The sequence below is a fragment of the Lissotriton helveticus genome, chromosome 1_1, assembly GCF_964261635.1.
Source record: "Lissotriton helveticus chromosome 1_1, aLisHel1.1, whole genome shotgun sequence".
Classification (NCBI taxonomy): Eukaryota; Metazoa; Chordata; class Amphibia; order Caudata; family Salamandridae; genus Lissotriton; species Lissotriton helveticus.
In genome coordinates this window covers 138,855,198-138,875,492 of record NC_136057.1, presented here as the reverse complement: position 1 = coordinate 138,875,492, position 20,295 = coordinate 138,855,198, and the positions used below count along the sequence as shown (strand labels likewise).

Below are 20,295 nucleotides of genomic sequence, written 5' to 3'. Positions count from 1 at the left end.
GCTATAAACAATTAAAACCTTTTAGAACTTCAGATTCAGGGTCATACACAAGACTTTAGAAACAATTGTGTCCTTGTATTAGATGTTCCTGCTTCGAGCTTGCCCAACTGCCACCGGCTGTGGGAGCCATCACCTTGCACAGAAATTACATTTTAAAGAGAAGGAAACAACCCAAAGCCCCAGACAATGGCTCCACAATCTCCTGTCTGGAAGACGCATAACCATGACATCCAAACCCCACTACTTTATTCTAGTTCTAAGTTCTTCATGACCAAGGAAGGTGCACCTGAGAACACTTTAAGAAGAACTGTGTCACCAGGGCTGGTTTCTGTCTGACAGCCAAGCTCCCAGAGTTGAAAGGTCATCATCCGAAGCCTCCACTTTCTTCTGGAGGAGCCGAGTGTCTTCCTAGTGCCTAGAAGTCTCACTGCCTGCGGAGAGGGTCTTGCCGCCCAGGAGGAGAGAACGCCCAGGAGGAGAGCCCAGCCTGCATCTTCCAGACATGAGGAACATGCTGAAAAAGCTGAATGCCCTGGGGGTTTGTTTACTGCGGCGCGGATTCTGTTGTCCGCACTGGGGTCGAAGGTCAGATGCAGCCTTTGAGAGCCTGAGGATGCAGGACAACACCGTCTTGGATGTCAAATAGGCCAATCAGTGCTCACCATGGAATTTTACACCCATGCTATCGCTGGAGAACTCGAAGCTGGAGATACATTACACCTTTATTTAATTTCCCTCTTTCATTCGGATATACTGATGCAATATTTGTAATAATGACTTTAGAGCTCAAAGCTGCATGTGGGCTTAATTCTAGAAGATGCACAAACATCTGGAACAAGACAAAGTTTGCAAGGAATGTTTCGTGGAGAAAAGGAGGAGAGGATGTAGCCTTACGGCTAGAGTGGTCGACCTCGAAGCTGGGGAACTGGGTTTGAGTCTCGGCAACGACGCTCAACATCCTGTGATTCTGGGGGGGATCACTTAATCTCCCCGTGCCTCACAAAAATGAATGTGTCCATCTGTAATAAAACTGGTGTTCATGTAAAGCGCTCTGATACCCGATGTCTCGGGTCTAATTCGCACTATATAAAACTCCCCCCCCCCCAAAAAAAAAACAGACAGGAGGACACTGACGAGGACACAGGGAGAGTCAGACACTACACACTGAACCAGATGAAAAACAAAGAGTGAGGCACAGAGAGGTGCAAGTGTGAAATATATGAGACATGGGCAAAAGGATCACGAAAGAGAGCACAGCACTAAGAAGAGACACAGGAGGCAGAGGAGTCAGAATGAAACATGAGAGAGATGGGTACATGGACACAGTTAAAGAAGGAGAGGGGATACTGAGGAACCCAATGGAACAGAGAGCCACAAAGGAGAGGAATGGGTAGAGACCGCCTACAGACGCGCGGAAACAAGACAGACACGTAGACTTCAGGAGACTCACGTCCAGTGCTTAGCTTCGACCATTGCAGACACATTCCAGCTCGAAGGGAAGATGGTGACAGCTTTACTGAAACACTCATTGTATATGAAACCGGTGTAGATGGAGAACAGGCCCATCAGCAGGATCAGGTAACGACCACCGAACATGGTGTTCCACATCTGGAAAAAGCAAGAAGTGAGCAACAAAATCAGAAGAGTCCATCACAGCCATAAACAAGGGCTGTCTAGAGCATGAAGCCACCTACTCATGCAGCCAGCGAACAAATCCAACCTGAACTGAGACGTGTGCCAGGCCCGCAGACAAACCCCAAACCCAACAAGAGGAATGGTCCTTGCATCCCTACAAGCTTATCTTTCAAACACACATATGTTGAGATCATTCAGCCACCCAAACAGCAAAGCTGAGACCACCACAGTCCAAGGCATCAAGCCCATCACAGACATAACCCAAGACCAAACCTAGGCAGTAAAAGAAACAAACACAACTATACAACCGAGTGTCCACCCAAGGCATCCAAATAATCTTCAGGATCCAACCCACTGTCCCCCCAAGGTTGCAAGCTGCCCTGGTCATGCAATCCTAACCCAACTTCCAACAACAAGAGGGATGAAGCTAGGGCAGGTCAGCCAACCCCCTAAACGCCCCATCCAATGACCCTCAAATCAGGCCCAGGAAGAGTTACTGAAAACTCCGACTAAGAGATACAGAGATGGGTTTGCGCAGGGCTGAGCTCACTCTCGTCATGTAATTTTAAGAAAAGGGGCCTGCCCAACGCAGAGAAGTGACCCCAACAAATACGGGAAAGCCGCGTCCAATGTGTGGATCCATCCGGAGGACAGATCTGTACTTTCACTAGAACAACCGCCATTAGCAACGAAAGCAGGCTACAAGCGCCTCTCAGAATGTCTCCGCTGATTATCAGGGGCGTAGCTTGATCACCAAGATGGGGAGGGGGTGGGGGTCAGGGGGGCATCAGATTTTCCAAAAATCATTCTGGATAGAATGTTGAATTACATTATAAACAAGCAGGGTGCATGAGAGGGGCTTTAGTGGAAAGGGAGAAGAATACAGATGGGGGGGTACTAGGTGACAGAAAACACAATAATAACCAACATTTTTTAAGACTTTGAAAACAGTGAGTGTGTGCGCGCGTTTCGGTATGTTTATATAAACATTACTTGTGAAATCTGGCAGATACCTCACCATACCAGACTGAAAGCACCAGTACCCAACTATTTACCAAAAAATACATTTATAAGCGGGGTGCAACACTCTAAACACCCCCAGAAAGCTAAGTCCCTGCTGATTATTCTTAATTTTTTCACTACACTAGTCAATTCTGGATTTCTTAGGGCCCTGGGGCAAGGGCTGCAATGAGCTTGCACCTTTCCGTTCTCTGGAGCACAAGTCTCTCCAGAGATGTGGGGATGTTTGGAGAACTTACAATATCTCACCTCATTGTCAGATTTCTTCATTTTTTTACTGTTCTCCTCAACAATCATCCAGATGGCAAAGAGAGCCATGAGCAGACCGTGGCCGACGTCGCCAAACATCACAGCGAAGAGGAACGGGAAGGTGATGATGGTGTACGGAGCTAAGAGGAAAGCGAGGAAGATATTGATTGATACTCGTATAAGGATGAAGATGGGAGACTTTAGTAAGAGAGTGCAGTAACATAACGTGTATTTGTAAAGCGCGCGTTCACCCGTAGGCATCTTGGCGCTGAATAACAGATGTTTATTGTTACCAAATTCAATGGTACTCATCTCATTTTATCAACCTCATAAGGATGAAAGGCTGAGTGGACCTGCCAGGATTTGAACCTGTGACCACGAGGTCAAACACAGACCCCTGCAGAGGATGCATTAGCCCACTAAGCCACCAGACCCGGTATGTTGAGAATATAAAAGACTCAAAGGGGTGAGAGACTGTGGAAAATAAACATACTTGGGTTTACTTCCTGGTAGGTGCCCACCCCGTAGGCATCTACAATAGCCTGGAAGCCACTGGTGAAGCGGTTTGTCCGGGTGAGGGTGGGCGGCTTCTCGTTGCACGGGATACTGTTCACAAAAGACTCAACACCGGCTCCGCTCTGGAAAAACAAGAGAAAAGATGGTTATGCCGGGTCACAGGACTCCAGATGTCAAACAAAATACAGCACCATTTTAAGAAGATGTTCCTTTCATTCACAAATATACCCAATCCTTACACTTTGGGTACACGCACAGCCAATGTCTGGGCCTACAATTCACCAATACATTTTTTCTGGTCCGGCCCTTGTTAACATTCTAACCCTGGTTACTATCATTATAACTACAGTACGAGCAAAAATAATGTCTCCATTGAAAAAGTGCATTATGTTTGTGTATGCGACTGTTCCAGTCTCTTTTTCTCAGACCAGCAGCCCAATATGTCATATATAGGTGTGCATAACATTTTCTTAGAATTCGAAAACAATTTAAAAATGTAACTGTGTCTAAGTTTTTAGTTCCTTTAGATTTCAATTCTTCAAACTTGAAGCCAGATGTACAAAGCATTTACTGGTCGCAAACTGCCCGATTTGCAGAAACAGCCGTTTGCTACCGAGAAATATTTTTTCCAAATGTACAAAATGTGATTCAGTAACTTGTTACCGAATCACATTTTGCAACTGCGATTTGGTATTTTGAAGAGGCGTGTCTCGGGACTTCCAAATACCAAATCGGTATGGTTTGTATTATTGTTTTGCAACCAAATTACGGTCTCAAAACAATAATACTTTTCTACCAGTTTAATACTGGTGGCAACCCAAAAGCAGGCAGAGGTCCCACGGACCACTGCCTACTCCTAAAAAATGAAACTTCAGTTTAATTTTTTTCTTTTTCAGCGCATTCTATTTTCCATTTACGGAAAACAGGCTGCATTTCAAAAAATAAAAGATCACTTTATTAAAAAGGAATCAAAGATGTGGTGGTCTGCTGACTTTGAAAGGCCGCCATCCCGGTGATAGCTGTGATCCCTAATGGGTCGCAAACTACGGCCTACCTCATTAACATTCATGAGGTCGCTCAATTTGCGACCCACAAGGAATCCCTAATTGAAACTCAATGAGCTTCATACATTAGGGATACCGATTTCCTAATTGTGATTCAGGCACACTCGCAATTTGGAAATTGCTATTCCTAATGTTTGTACATCTGGCCCAAGGTTCCACAGGTACATTCACCTGCATTAATCAACAGATGCAAAAACTATCCATTGTTTCTAACAATATGCGGAAGAAATCCAGTGGATGGTATTCACCACTAGACCCACTCGACTCGTTTTTATCAGATGTCACTGGATGATGATGCACTGTCAGAGGGGGAACACCAGCTGGATCCAACTACCCAATACGAATGCGGATTTCGTAAACCCAATATCAACATTCACTGTGCCTTGACCCAATGCCAGCTCGATCACGAAACCAACTCCCCATCACTAGAAAGATTGACTGCGTGCATGTGCCCCTGACGGAGGATCCGGGACTCCCAGTCTCCTTACCGATCCTTGGATAAGTGCCTGCCGCACACGGGGCAGGTCAGCCGTGGGGCACCAGACCTCAGCGATCAGGCATTTGTTGGTCACATCCACGCTGCACTGGTTAAGCACCAGGTAGATCGCCTTCATCTTGCGCACTTGCACCCTCCAGCCGTGCAGCCGGTCCACCACTTTCTGGAGCACCTGCAGCAAGAACTGATCCGACTCAGCTAGGACCTGTGGGTGAGAAGGGGAGAGGTATCAGATTCCGTAGTGTGGCAAACAGGCTTTTTCTACATTCTCAGATTCCACTCCATCCTGGCCTTCTGTCCCTTCGTCACTCTGTCCTGGCTCCCATCACTTTGTGACCTTATCCAGATCTCCCATCACTCTGTGACCCTATCTGGATCTCCCATCACTTTGTGACCCTATCTGGATCTCCCATCACTTCATGACCCTATCTGGATCTCCCATCACTTCATGACAATGTCTGGATCACCAGTCACTTTGTGACCCTGTCCTGATCTTCCTTCACTTTGTGACCCTATCTGGATTGCCTGTGTCTGTGACCATATCAGGATCTCCCATCACTTCTTGACCCGGTCAGGATCTCCCATCACTTCTTGACCCTGTCTGGATCTCCCATCACTCCGCGACCCTATCCTGATCTCCCGTCACTTTGCGACCCTATCTGGATCTAACATCACTTTGTGACCATATCAGGATCTCCCATCACTTCCTGACCCGGTCTGGATCTCCTGTCACTCCGTGACCCTATCCTGATCTACCGTCACTTTGTGACCCTATCAGGGTCTCCCATCACTTCTTGACCCTGTCTGAATCTCCAGTCACTTTGTGACCCTATCCTGATCTCCCGTCACTTCGAGACCCGATAATGATCTCCCATCACTTCGTGACCCAATCAGGAACTCCCTTCACTTTGTCACCCTATCTGGATCTCCCATCACTTTGTGACCCTATCAGGATCTCCTGTCACTCTGTGACCCTATCAGGATGTCCCGTCACTTCATGACTCTAGCTGGATCTCCCGTCACTTTATGGCCCTATCGAGATTTCACGTCACTCCGTGACCCTATTCTAATCTCCCTTCACTTCGTGACCCTATCCTGATCTCCCGTCACTTCGAGACCCTATCAGAGCTCTCTTCACTTCATCACCCTGTCCTGGTCTCCTCACTCTTTTTATCGGTCCTTCTTGGACCTAGATTCCATTATTCCCCACTATCGTCCTTTCTTCATGCTTTTCTTACACCTCTTTCTGGTTTCCAGTTTTTGAACCTACTTTCTGACTCCTCCCCTCCACCCTCATGTGATTCTTTTCCTCCTCTCACTTTTGGTGCCTCACCTTATTTCCCCCTCAGTTCTCTTCGCTCTATGTTCTTCCCCTCCACTTTATCGGACTTTTTCCCCATCTCAATATGTGTCATTCTTCCTTTCAGTGTCCGTCTCACGTGTGTCGTCTGAGCTCCTCATCGCACCCCATCCCTTTGCCCCGCCGGACACTTACTGAGCGCATGTCCTCGATCTGGGTCAGCAGGCCCTGCAGGGTCTCCAGGCGGTCCACCTCCCGGTCCGCATAAGGATAGGTATGGCAGTGAAAGCTATCAGTGGGGGCAGAAAACGCACCATCAGATTGCGAGAGAAGGAAGTCACCAAGAATAAAATCATTTACATGAATCAATGGTTTTGAACTTGATATCAGTTCTACGGGAGAATGATACAGTGCCATCTGGTGGCTATAGCCACAATCCATGATAGTTTACCACTAACTGGAGGTGTCAAATAGAATTGTCTTTAGCCAGATGTTTACGATGGAAAAATGAATCCTAGATGCCTTCTGGATCCAGGGGCGTATCTTCAGGGGTTTGGGTGGGAGTGACCCTGGTGACTGTTTTTGCGTTTCTCCACTGTACTGCTAAATTGTTTTACCACCTTGGCATTTGTATTTTGTAGTTTTGTATTCTGTTTTTAGGCATTCCTTTGCGCCCCTTGTCCTCTGTGCCCCCCCCCCCCGCTCCCCGCTTCCCGCCGCTGCTCCCCTGCGGCCCGCCCCCTTTTGCCTTCTGTGTCCTGTCCCCTCACCCATTGACCGCCCCGCTCCCGCCTCCCAGCTGCTCCTCCCTCCCACTTCGCCTCTTATGGAGGACGCCGGGCGTTAGCGCAGCGGACACGCGCCAAAGGCAAGCCCGTCTGCACCCGTCCGCGCCCAGCGCCAGACCCCGTGAATCCTGTGCCTCCCGCAACGCCAGACTGAAATACAACTGCAGCACCCTCCACGCACTCAACCCCGGACGATACCACACCTGCTGCCAGGCCATACCGAAGCACACCCAAGGGCCTTTCACCTGCCGGAACTGCAGATACAATAGCATCCAGCCCTCCAAACCACCAACCAGAGAACCCAACCACCTCAGATGCATCCTCCACAACACCCGCTCCGCTCGCAAGCACGCCATCGAATTCTGGGACCTCCTAGACTCTACCGCCCCAGACGTCGCCTTTCTGACGGAGACCTGGCTGAACGTCACCTCAGCACCAGACATCGCCATAGCCATCCCACAGGGCTACAAGATCTCCCGCAGAGACTGTACCAATGGAGTTGGAGGGGGAATCGCCATCGTCCACAAAGACACCCTCAGAGTCTCGACCAACACAGACGGAACCCTCACCACTGCAGAGCACATGCACTTCCAGATCCACACCGACCCAAACAGGACCCTCAGAGGAACACTCGTCTACAGACCACCCGGACCACGACCACAGTTCAGCGACACCATCGCCGACCTCGTCAGCACCATGCCTGCCAAGTGTCACGCATGGGGTGTGACACGAACGCATTTCAGTGTGGTGTTCCGCAACACCGCACTGAAATGCATTGTCACGCATTTTCCATCATGTCACTGTGAGATTGGCTACGCGGTGGTGCCGGCGCGCGCCTCCGGTGCCTATAGCATATTCTGTTCCTCGGCTCTGTGCTGCTTCCCACAGACTTGCACTCTGGCTCCGTCAGTAAATAGTTAAATATCGGACTGTTCAGCTCTGGAGTCAGTGCTACTGTGTTATAATCTGCCTCCCCTGCTGACTGGCTGCATTTTAATTTCCTGCCGCGGGCGCGTCTTTCCGACGCCACTGCCTCGCACTCTCATCAGACTGGCAGCTGACACCGTGGGGGCCCCGGGATTGGATGTGACCTCGTCACGTCCTGGAGGAGCGAAACAGCGGGGAATTCAAGTGTCGGCGAGTCCTGGTAGTAGTTCCCTGCTCTCTGCCCAATAAAACCCCTGTTAGATCGGCGGGAGGCGGCCAGCATCGAGTGACTAACTTGTTGTCACTCACTTGAGTCTTTCATGGCATCAGAGGCGCCATCAAATAAACATCGTGGTGATGATCGACTGCCTGCGCAAACCAAGAAGTGCGGGGCGGCTACAAACTCGTGGCAGCGCTGCATGCAGCATGACAAAGGTGTGCAATGGTTAATTAATCAAACAGGCTACAGGCCCGACGCGACCAGCGGCTCAGCTAAGAGTGACCCCCACACAGACAGGGGCAGCCACTGGAGTTGCTGAGCCACATCATCATGCCCAGGCCGGTGTTTGCTGCTGCAGGAGTCATTAGGCAAGCTGCGGCAGGCCCGCAAGAAGATTCGTGTTGCAAAGTTTGTAAGTAGTGACTGCCTTCTGATGTATCTCTATGCTGCGATTTGTTTTATTAATAGAGCGCCACGGTGCTGCCGGTCCACTACATTATTTTACTAGTTTGATTGAGCTTGTTTGAGCTTGAATATTAACTACATGCAGCAATAGAGCAGGTCTAGGAAAAACTAGGCCAGTTTAAACATGATCAATTGCCGAGTAGGCGCGGCACTGTAAGAGTGACCGTTCGCCCTCTGCCTCCAAAATGCAGCAGTAGGGGGTGCAAGAAGGTCTTCATTGAGCAGGGGTTGCTGAAATCAGACCGCAGCAGAGAAGGCATTGAATATACCGATGATCGATGATCGGATGAACGGAATGTACACTTCCTGAACTTCAGTCAAAGGTGGAATTTTTGGAATGGAGATTTGTTTCTGTTTAAGCCATGTCATCTGTTTTAAAGGGACTAAGCACAGGTGTAAATAAAACCCAAACATAACTGATGTGGGAGGGTGGAGCACTGATAAATGGTTCGCACCTGCCCTTCATGAAGACAAAGGAGAAGCAGACGGTTGGAGAGGAGATATATATATCCGATTATACTTCTGAAAACAAATGTGTGTGGGGCCCACTCTGTTCATCTGGGCGTTATGTTAGACTTGCAAGTCATCTCATAACGTGTTGCAAAGGCGTCATAGGGACTCGTTGAGCAGGTCGTATTCTGAGTTTTCATGCAGTGCAAGTTTCAGCTTAGGGCCGAATTTCACTGTGTATATTTATTTTTATTGTTTTTGTTCATGTGTGCAGGCCTACTTGGCAATACCCCAGTTAATTGTTTTCTTGTGCCACAGCCATGATTCTCTTCTGAGCTTCCACCTGTCTGCCCTGTTACAGCTGAGAACTGACTGTACATCACATAGAAGTCTGTCTTCTCACTGACTGTGACTGTGTTTGTAGTCGCTCGCACCTGGTCCAGGTGATTGTGAGAGCCACTGTGGTGCTTGCCAACGTAACTTCTCAGCGCGCCAAGCATCACTGAGTCAGCAGAGCTTGTAGTGTAACTCTGTGTGACAAACTGCGAGTGGGGTGATGGGTTTGGCAGGTAGTGGGGGGCATGCAGGACCAGGGCACACTACTCCGTAATACAGTTTGTGGATTATGATGTGACTCGTCTTAGAGGTCCTTGTTGCTCAAATGGGTGTAATTCCTGTAATCTATATGTTTTTCTTGTTTTCATTGCTAGATTTTGCTCGCGATAAAGTGTCACTCATAGTGGTTGAAATGTCACTCATAATTACAATGAATTTAAGAAAATGTCACACATAGCAATCTGAAACCTTGGCAGCTATGCAGCACCCACACCCGCGCCTCCACGAACTACATCCTCCTCGGGGACCTGAACTTCCACCTTGAGAACAACAACGATGCCAACTCCACCGCCCTGATCGACAATCTCGCCAACCTCAGACTCAAACAGCTCGTGACAACACCCACCCATACCGCTGGACACACTCTGGACCCTATCTTCTCCGCAAGCCCCCACGTCTCTATCAACCACACCACCGTACCCCACTGGACCAACCACAGATGCGTCCACTACACCTTCAGGAAACCCACCACACACCACCGCACCCAACAGCTGACACGCCGCTGCTGGGGCAAGGTCACCAAGGATCAACTGACCACCACCCTCACCCTGAGACCACCCGCCGACCCCATCGACTCCGCCGCTACCAACCGCCGCTACCAACCTCAAACAGTGGATCAACGACTGCACCAACACCCTCGCCCCTCTCAAGATCCCCACAACCAACCACACCAACAAGAAAGCCGCCTGGTTCACTGAAGACCTCCGGACCTCCAAGCACACCTGTCGGAAACTGGAGAAGAAATGGCTCCGCGACCGATCACCAGACAGCCTCACAGCCCACAACAACGTCACCCGCAGACACAACCAACTCATCAGGACCACCAAAAGGACCGCCTTCAAGGACCGCCTAGGCAACAACGCACACAACACCAAAGAGCTCTTGAGCATCGTGAAAGAACTCTCCAACCCCAGCTCCAACACCAACGACATTCCACCATCACAAGACCTGTGCGATTTCCTGGCCACCTTCTTTCACCGCACGACCACCGACATCCACGACAGCTTCAACTGCGACACCCCCGCACCCACCACCAAGACCACCATCCCCTAGACCTCCACCCACACCAGTCGCCTGACCACCTGGTCCAATGTCAACAACGAAGACACCATCAAAACCATGAACTCCATCCACTCCGGATCCCCCATACGACCCGTGCCCTCACCACATTTGCAACATAGCCAGCACAACCATCACACTCCACCTCCGGAAAACAATCAACATCTCCTTCAAGACAGCATCCTTCCGGGAAATCTGGAAACACGCAGAGATCAATGCCCTTCTGAAGAAACCCACGGCGGACCCCAAGGACCTCCAGAACTTCCGGCCCATCTCCCTGCTCCCGTTACTGGCAAAAGTGACAGAGAAGATTGTCAACAAACAGCTAACCCGCTAACTCAAAGACAACAACATCCTGGACCCTTCCCAATCCGGCTTCCGCAGCAACCACAGCACCGAGACCGCCCTCATCGCCGCCACCGACGACATCAGGATCCTCATGGACAAAGGAGAAACAGCCGCCCTCATCCTCCTGGACCGGTCAACTGCCTTCGACACGGTCTGCCAGCGCAGCCTATCAGCGCGCCTCCATGATGCGGATTCAAGAGAAGGCCCTGGCCTGGACCACATCCTTCCTCTCCGGCAGAACCCAGAGCGTCCGCCTCCCACCCTTCCGCTCAAAAAACACCGAGATCATCTGCGGCGACCCACAGGGATCCTCCCTCAGCCCAACGCTGTTCAACATCTACATGGCACCTCTCGCCCACGTCGCACGACAGCACAACCTCAACATCATCTCCTACGCTGACGACACCCAGCTGATCATATCCCTCACCGAAGACCCCCACACCGCCAAAGCCAACCTCCACAGAGGAATGAAGGCAGTCGCCGACTGGATGAAGGACAGCAGACTAAAGCTGAATTCAGACAAGATGGAGGTCCTCATCCTCGGGCCTTCAGAAGACTTCTCAAGACCTGGCTCTTCAATCAGTAGCAGCCCCCCCCCCCCCCCCCCCCCCAGCACCTGGAGACCCTCTGGGGTATGTAGCGCGCTCTACAAATGCATTGATTGTTTGATTGATTAATTGGGGCTGTTTGGGGTAGTACACCCTCCTAATAAATGTATTTTCTGTTAAATAGTTGGGTACAAATGCCATCAGTTACTTTTTGTTTTTTTTAGGTTTTATATAGCGCGAACTAGACCTGAGAAATCAGGTATCAACGCGCTTTACATGAGCACCAGTTTCATTACAGAAGGGGACATTCATTTTTGTTAGGCATGGGGAGATTAAGTGATTTGCCCAGAATCACATAATGTTGAGCGTCGTTGCCGAGACCCGAACCCGGTTCCCCAGCTTCGAGGTCGACCGTTCTAGCTGTAAGGCAACATCTGCTCCCCAGTTGGGTATGGTGACATGCCTGTCTGAATTCATCGGGAAGTTTTACACACACACAAACAAAAACGCACAGACTTTCTCCCTCTCCGCTTTGAAAGTCTTCAAAAATGTTGTTTATTTTACAAAATAATGTGTTTTCTCTCACTCAGTACCCTTACCAATCTGCATTCGTCTCCCTTTCCACTGCTCTTTAGTCCTTTCATGCGCCCGCTTGTCATATAATGTATTTTAACATAATATGCCAGCTTCAATGCTGGAAAATCTGAAAATGGCAATACCCACCCCCCCCCAATCTTACTGACCAAGCTACACCACTGCCTGGATCCAACTATCTGCACAGTCTCAGTTGAACTGCTGCATTTTTTTGTTCTGTTCAAATTTCACTCAAAAGCCCGATGCCATGATCCATGAGAATCCATACCAGACATTAAGCTGAAAAAACAACCTTCAGCGTCCCAGGTAAGGACCTTCCTTTGCAGCATAAATGTCACAGGTTCAGTCTCTGCACAGAGTTGGTGGGTTGAAAGCAAAGGTGCTCAAGCTAAGAGGCCCCATACAGTTGACGCCTACACCTGGATAGCCTGGCGAGCCTTTGCCACCAAGTACAAGGCCCTTGTGCAGGTGTATGAGGAGTGCTATGGTGCTGCTTTGCATAGATCAGCTAGAGGAAGGTTTCCCACAAGTGCAGGTGTTGCTCCATCTGGTGTGGGGTTTTCTGTCAATCCCTGCCTTGAATGTGTTCTGAAGAGGCCGGTGTCTCTTCTCCAGTGACTTTGACAATAGTGCAAGCTCTGGGAGATACCTTCGTGTCATTTTGCTGTGCTCAGATCTCAGGAAACACTCAGTGTGCAGTTTTGAGCTGAATAAAGAGCAGCACCGGGGTTGGTGGAGGATTTGTTTTAATCTCGGATGGACTCTATCCCTCCGATAGTCAATCGGCATGGTTTTCAATTTGCTCATAAGCTCATGTGCCCACTGCTCAAATGAACAACTTATATTTCCCTATACTATGCCGAAAAGAGCTTCAATTCATGGAGAGGTATGGTGCAGCGGCCAGGGCAGCTGCCTTCAGAGCACAGGGTTCGATCCCCGGCTTCGGGCAGATCAGCTCAGCAACATGTAACTCTGGGCAATAGCTCACTTAATTTCCACGACGGCCCCCAGCACCTTGAGACCCGTAAGGGTGAGTAGTTCGCGCTTTACAAATACGGATTTACATCCAGTGCACTGCAAAAGATGAACCATTCTGGAAATTGCATGCAGTAAAGTGACTAGATTCCAATGCCTTGTTAGGGGTTGTAAATGCTATATAAATACAATTGTAATACAACAAAAAGCCCCTTATGTGGCACTGCAGCGACAGAAGCCCGAAATCTATTTCTTTTTTTCTATTTTTTGGGCCAACCAATATGGTTGGCCCAAAGAATATTTTTGGAGCGGAAATGATGACACGCAAAGACTTAGAATTGTCAAGAAACCTCAGAAGGCAAAAAAGTGCAGCCCCTATCCCAGACTGAAACCGCAAACTTCGAATCGCCAGGGACAAAACGGAAACAGCTTTTTTTCCACAGACCTCCCCACATCACAGACTATCAGATGACTGAAAGCCTCAGAAGTCAGGTAAATCAGCCAAACTCAGTCGTTTCTCTTCACTGAGGGCTAGGATACATCTCCAAACTAGAGAGGGAGAAAAAACATCCAAGGGGAGTGTCACGAGGGATTGTCTATTTTCGAGGCGTGATTATGTGTCATTCAATGCCTGAGTGTCCCAGAAAACATTTGCAGAAAAACAAGCTGCATTACACCGAAACCAACACTAGGTGGCAGGAGAGCACAGAGCAGGTCATCCACAGAGACACATGCAGTGCACAGGGAATACCGGTTATTTCCAGTGGTCCCTGCACTCTGTGGAAGAGCGTCTGTTTACTCTCAACAGGTGCAGACACGTGCTTCGACTTTTCAGAGTGTTGTGTGTGAAGAGGACACCCCAAGCCCCAGGACGGATGTGTGTGTGGTCTTTCAGTCTGTTACAGATGTTTGTACTCTCTCACGAGATTACAACGAGGATAGGGAGGAGGTGTGGCGCCGCGGCCAGGGCGACTGACGCTGTAATCTGGGGACCACGGTTCGATCCCCGGCTCCGGCGGCAGGTTAGCCCAGCACCATGTGACTCTGGGCAATAGCTCGCTTAATCTTCCCGACGGCCCCCAGCGCCTAGAGACCCTAACGGGTGATTGTGCGCTTTACAAATGTGGACTTTACTTTACAGCAATCAACAGCCTGGAATGTGTCACTGTGGCAATAGAAAGCTATCCGAACAATTACCTCTTGGGACACTGAAGAGGGGATTTCAGGAAGTTTAATCCTCACAGGGAAACTAGTCACCAGGTAGTAAATGTTTCACCTACATGTTCTGTGCCAAGTTCAGCATATATAATACAATTCAGTCCGATAAAGGGCTGATCCACTAAATCCATACTATTTGGAATAAAACCCGTGGTCTATCCAAGTATTGCATGCTTGTTTTAATATACCTTATAGCCCACTGCCGAGGGCTACCTCGGTTGTTAAAAGTCCTGAACCAGAGTTGCGGCTCAGGCCTATAACGAAGGAGAGGGCCTTTAACAACAGGTATAGCCCGAGGCAGAAGGGTTATAAGGCTATTAGAACATTCCACCAACTAGGGGTAGAATGTTGCAAATTAAAAATGGAGAAACAAAGACAAACATTGGAACGTGTGATCTCTGTCTTTATACCAGCCATTATAAGCCCGGAGCTACTCTGTTGTCTTCAATGGAGGTCTCAACATTCCAGTGTTCTAATATAGCCTTATAGCCCGCTGCCTAGGGCTGTACCAGTTGTTAACGGGCCTAAGCCAGAGGGGCTCAGACCTGTAACGAGGGAGAGGGTCTTTAACAGCCAGTATAACCGAGGCAAAAGGGCAACAAGGCTATTAGAACATTCCACCCACTAGGGGTAGAATGTTGCAAATTAAAAAGGGAGAAACAAAGGCAAACATTGGAATGTGGGATCCCTGGCTTCATACCAGCAATTATAAGCCTGGAGCTACTCCGTTGTATTCAATGGAGCTCCCAACATTCCAGTGCTCGAATATGAATTGAGCCGGGAGTATCACAGCTGATGCGGGAGGGACAATTAAACACTTTTTTTTCATCAGTGGAATGGGTAACATACCTGTAAAAATAGTTTTACAACACCAGGCTATTCTGCATTCACACTGTTTACATTATTCAGTCATCCAATTAATGAACTGAGAAACATGTTAATTTACGTTTCTTGGTGGGCATGAGCAGTGGTCTATTACCACCACAAAGATATTTCATGCCATCAGGTTTTGGAATCAGGTTTTTGGATGGGACAGAAAACATAATTGACTTGAGAACCTGAAACTATTTTTTGACCAGTAGGAATGTGTGAATTATTGTTGTGTGATCCACATATGATGTACATTATCTCGTAGATGGTCTTCCAACCCCTACGTAGTGCGCATCGCTCCGTTGCTTGCGGGTTAGGGTCACGCTACATAGATACCACCACATACACACACATGCTGGATCTGCTGGTCAACGAAAATCATTCTGGACACCACAAACAGTCTCAAAGAGTTTATTAACGAAAGAAAAATGAATCACAGAGTCAAGTGGCCAGAGTTTCCTTGAGAAGGGATGAATGAAGCAAGTTCCTAACCAGAAGGCGAGGCATACATCTATACACTAATGACCATAACCTGGAAGGAGAAGATTCAGCGCAGACCATCAATGGATTTCAAGCAATCTCTCGGCAGGGAACAGATGGAGATTGGTGATGCGGGAGAATTTTGAGTCGTGAACGAGCCTGCGGGATTCTAACTAGTCTGTGTTCGCACACTGCAACCCTACCGTGCACCGAAAATGTGCAATTGACTCAAAAGGATAAGTTTGACAACAATTTCATAAGAATTCCTCTTTTGAGGTAGACCTCTTTATGAGGTGTGATTTTGTTAAAATACATGGTGCTGTACCACTGAGCCCCAAAAAATGCCTGGTAAACAAAATTCTACTAAATCCTATTTACTCAGGGCAGGAATAGGAAGTCCATCAGGTTTGGACGATAATATTGCTATTTTTCTAAAACACCAACTAACAGAATCAGCCCCCACAACTTAGGGTTGGTGGTGAAAAGCAAGACAACAACAAAACACCCTCAACCACCCTTCTACGCTTGCTCTCCAGTCGTAAGACTGTTCCAGAAATCCCGGCCCGCTGCACCGGTGCACACACAGTATTTGCTGTCAGTTGTGCAGAGGTCTAAATCTGCACCAGAGTGGAAGGAATAGAGTTGAAACAATCTTGGAGAGTTGAAAGAGCACAAACACTGGAAAATATCACACTTTGTTTTGTACCATATGTGCAACAATAACACTACTATACTCCGTGTCGACACTTTAAGGGTTGGACGGGTGTGTAATACATACGGAGAGACAATATTCGAGAAGCAGATTGAAACAACAGCCGATGAGAGGAAGAGAGACAGACATGGAGAAAGACGAAAGGATGGCAAGAACATGAGGAAACAGAAACTAGAGAGAGAACAAGAGTAGGAAAGAGAGACCATAGGTGGGGGGGGGGGGGGGGGGGGGCACAGGCACACTCTAAAGAACGCGGGCACTCCAGAACTCTGGTGATTGCAACAACTCACTCAGTGGGTTAAAGAAACATAACAAGGGGCGTGCAGAGGGCGCCTTACCAGTCCGCGATCTTCTTGATCTTCTGCCCAATCTGTTCTCCCCAGTAGGGGATGAGGAAGATCACCCAGTTCACATCCTCGCCCTGCGGAGAGAAAGACATGGAGGGTGAAGAGCGCAGAGGCGGGACAGGCGGAGACAGAGCGTGTGCATCCATCATGGGCATGTTCATGCCAAACGGGCAATGCCACGTGTGCATCCATCATTGGCATGATCATACCAAGCGGGCAATGCCACGTGTATATCTATCATGGGCATGTTCATGCCAAGCGGGCCATGCCACATGTACATCTATCATGGGCATGTCCGTGCCAAGGGGGCCATGCCACATGTGCATCCATTATGGGCATGTCCATGCCATGTGTGCATCCATTATGGGCATGTCCATGCCATGTGTGCATCCATCATGGGCATGTCCATGCCACATGTGCATCCATCATGGGCATGTCCATGCCAAGGGGGCCATGCCACATGTGCATCCATCATGGGCATGTCCATGCCATGTGGACATCCATCATGGGCATGTCCATGTGTGCATCCATCATAGGAATGTTCATGCCAAGGGGCCCATGCCACATGTGCATCTAACATGGGCCTGTTCATGCCACGTGTGCCAGACTCCTCAGCCAACATTTTATATCAGGGATATCTAGTATGGGTTTAAAGTTTGCTTTATTATCCTTTCATTTTTTTTTCTTACTAGTGCTTCTAAGTTCGGACTGTCCTGTGGGCCGCGAGTGGTCCATTCATAGGTAGTACATGTTTCTTTTCAGTGTGAGCACCCCCCCCCCATGTGCTAGCCCTCCCTAGTCACGCCTTGCTCATAGGGTCACCACCTTTCCATCATCGCTTCGTAGGACACTTTCCGCATGCAGAGACATCAGAAGACGCCGACTTGAGGAGAGAAGGTAAGTGCATTTTGAAGATTTTTCCCACATTATCTTCTTTTAAATCAGGTGCCAAAAATACACCCCTGCCAGACACCGAGGTGGAGTGCGAATAGTGGAGCACCGCGTATGTGAACTGCAATCCCTCCACCACCCCCGGAGCCAGCCTCAACCACTCGGTATCGCTTCCATTAGCAAGTCCGGTGTACAAAGGGCGTAACTTGGGGATGGGGTTCAATCCCTGGACACCAACGTTAAGCGGAGCCCCCAACACAAATGCTGCCAGGAGCCAAAGAGAAGGACTCTCTATCCCCTTCTGCCTTTAATGTCTCATCCACATAATCTCTTCTGTCTTTATTCTCTTGTCTGCACTGGGCGCTTAGAAACTTGTAAAAAAACACAAGGGGTGCTACTGGTCTGTGTGGACTAGAGAGTGTCTGCTTTCTCCTAAATAGTGTGTGTTTAGACTGAAAAGCAGTGAGAGAAGAAGAAAAGAATACCCATCAGTGCACAGTACACTTTAGATTATTACCCTCAACATAAACTGTTATAGGTGCAGCTGCCATATGGCCATTTGGCAATCATATACATATTGCTGCATTCTTAATTTATTTCTATTCTTAACATCTTTCATTATCAGCTTGCCAGGTTAGCTGAGTACCGTTGTTCTTTTTATGCCCATTGCTCCACACCAGTGGATTTTGTGAAATGGAACCATACCAGAGAAATCATTCTAAAGGTATTTTTCTCTCATTTCTTCAGAGCGGGGCCTCATTACCTGAGCGAGCGCCTGGCGAGGTGAGGCCACTCCCAAGCAAATTTTGGGTGAGTGATTACTTAAGCAAAATAATAAATGAGCAATGTCTCGTTGGATGTTATTTGTCTGTTTGCAAATTGTGACTTTCAACTGTTATATTGTGTGTCTGTATACACTGTTTTTCCTAGGAGAGGTGATTCTACATCCATGACCTTCGAAGCTACCACTCTCTAACCTGTCAAATGGTAGGCTATTTATGCATGGTATGTAACTCGCACTACACTTTTTTGGTTATAGTTGTAGTAGTGTTGTTACCATAGGTCCTGAAGAATGCCAATTCCGGCTGAAACATGTCGACCAGTTAACTTACCACCTGGATAGAAGTATTTGCTGAAACTCTATCCACACTCTGTTTTTTAACCTTGTCATCATGGTGACCACCAGAATAAAAGTTACCCTTTGGCACCATGTTAGTCAATTTTAACACACCAGTTTTTCACTAGCACATATTTCTTTAGCACTGCAACCTTCTGCCATCAGCGCCTTTCACCCATATGCCTTTTGGCCTTTTTCTAATCACTGGTGGATCCGTTACTAGAACCTACTCACAATAACAATAGTGAGCAATCTAGTGGATACCAGCTTAGATTAAAAAAATCCATCTATTTAGGAGAAAGCAGACACTCTCTAGTCCACACAGACCAGTAGCACCCCTTGTGTTTTTTACTAGTTAGATTTGGGGATAGGGTGCACTTTGGTCTGTAAACTTTTTTCCCTTCTAGACCCTCTCTCACCCTCGTGTTTTTTGCGCTTAGAAACTTGCTCAGTTCAGGACGTAGCTGCTATAATACACGTGGGAATGAACCACAGGGTTCACTGGGCGGATAGAAACGACCACTTCAACCACTAAGTGTGGTCTACTGGGGAGTAGGTTTGATCTCTGGAACTATAGGTTTCGTCTAGGCAAGCATAGGTTTCGTCTAGGCAAGCATAGGTTTCGTCTAGGCAAGCATAGGTTTCGTCTAGGCAAGCATAGGTTTCGTCTAGGCAAGCATAGGTTTCGTCTAGGCAAGCTTCTAGGGAACTATAGGTTTCATCTAGGGAACTATAGGTTTGATGTGGGGAACTATAGGTTTCATCTAGGGGGCTATAGATAGAGGGAGCTGTAGGGCTTCATCTAGGGAAGTATGGGTTTTATCTATAGGTTTCATCTATACAACTACAGGTTTAATCGAGGAAGCTATAGGTTTGATGTAGGGAACTATGGGCTTCATCTAGGGGGCTATAAGCTAGGGAGCTATAGGTTTCATCTAGGGGGCTATAGATCGAGAGAGCTATAAGTTTCATCTAGCGAAGTATAGGTTTCATCTATAGGTTTTATTGAGGGAGCTATAGTGTATTCTATAGAACTATAGGTTTCGTCTATGGAACTTTGAGAGCTGGCATCTAATCTCAGCTTTACCGCTTCAACAAAAGATGCTGCTGACAAAAAGTGCACTCAAAATCTGGAGCGATTCCTCAACACCTGGGCATTTCCTGGGACGGCGGTCTCTGGGACTCCTTCGAAACTTCCTCTTTTAGGTTTCCGCTGCCAACGTTTATCTCTCTGCCTACATCTGCTGTTTGCTCAACTCCAATAAAGAGCAGGCGTGGCCTCCCAAACCAGCTGGACCAGTCCAACAGGTGACTTTGGTCAGGGAAGCCCCTGAAATCTGGCCAGCAAGGCATCGAGATGCTTCAAGGGGATTGGTGGAGCCCTCTGAAGT

At 48.3% G+C, this 20,295-nt stretch overlaps 1 protein-coding gene across 4 annotated transcripts in view; it reads right to left on the bottom strand.

Moving 5' to 3' along the window:
• Positions 1 to 20,295, bottom strand: part of TCIRG1 (T cell immune regulator 1, ATPase H+ transporting V0 subunit a3) — a 137,447-nt gene that overhangs the window by 58,847 nt on the left and 58,305 nt on the right. For all 4 annotated transcript variants that reach the window (XM_078656554.1, XM_078656710.1, XM_078656483.1 and 1 more), the window contains exons 7-12: positions 16,888 to 16,970; positions 6,476 to 6,569; positions 4,973 to 5,185; positions 3,398 to 3,542; positions 2,905 to 3,044; positions 1,451 to 1,608 (exon numbers count right to left, since the gene is read on the bottom strand). In XM_078656554.1, the coding sequence (XP_078512680.1) occupies positions 1,451 to 1,608; positions 2,905 to 3,044; positions 3,398 to 3,542; positions 4,973 to 5,185; positions 6,476 to 6,569; positions 16,888 to 16,970 (833 nt within the window). The remainder of the gene's footprint in view (positions 1 to 1,450; positions 1,609 to 2,904; positions 3,045 to 3,397; positions 3,543 to 4,972; positions 5,186 to 6,475; positions 6,570 to 16,887; positions 16,971 to 20,295) is intronic.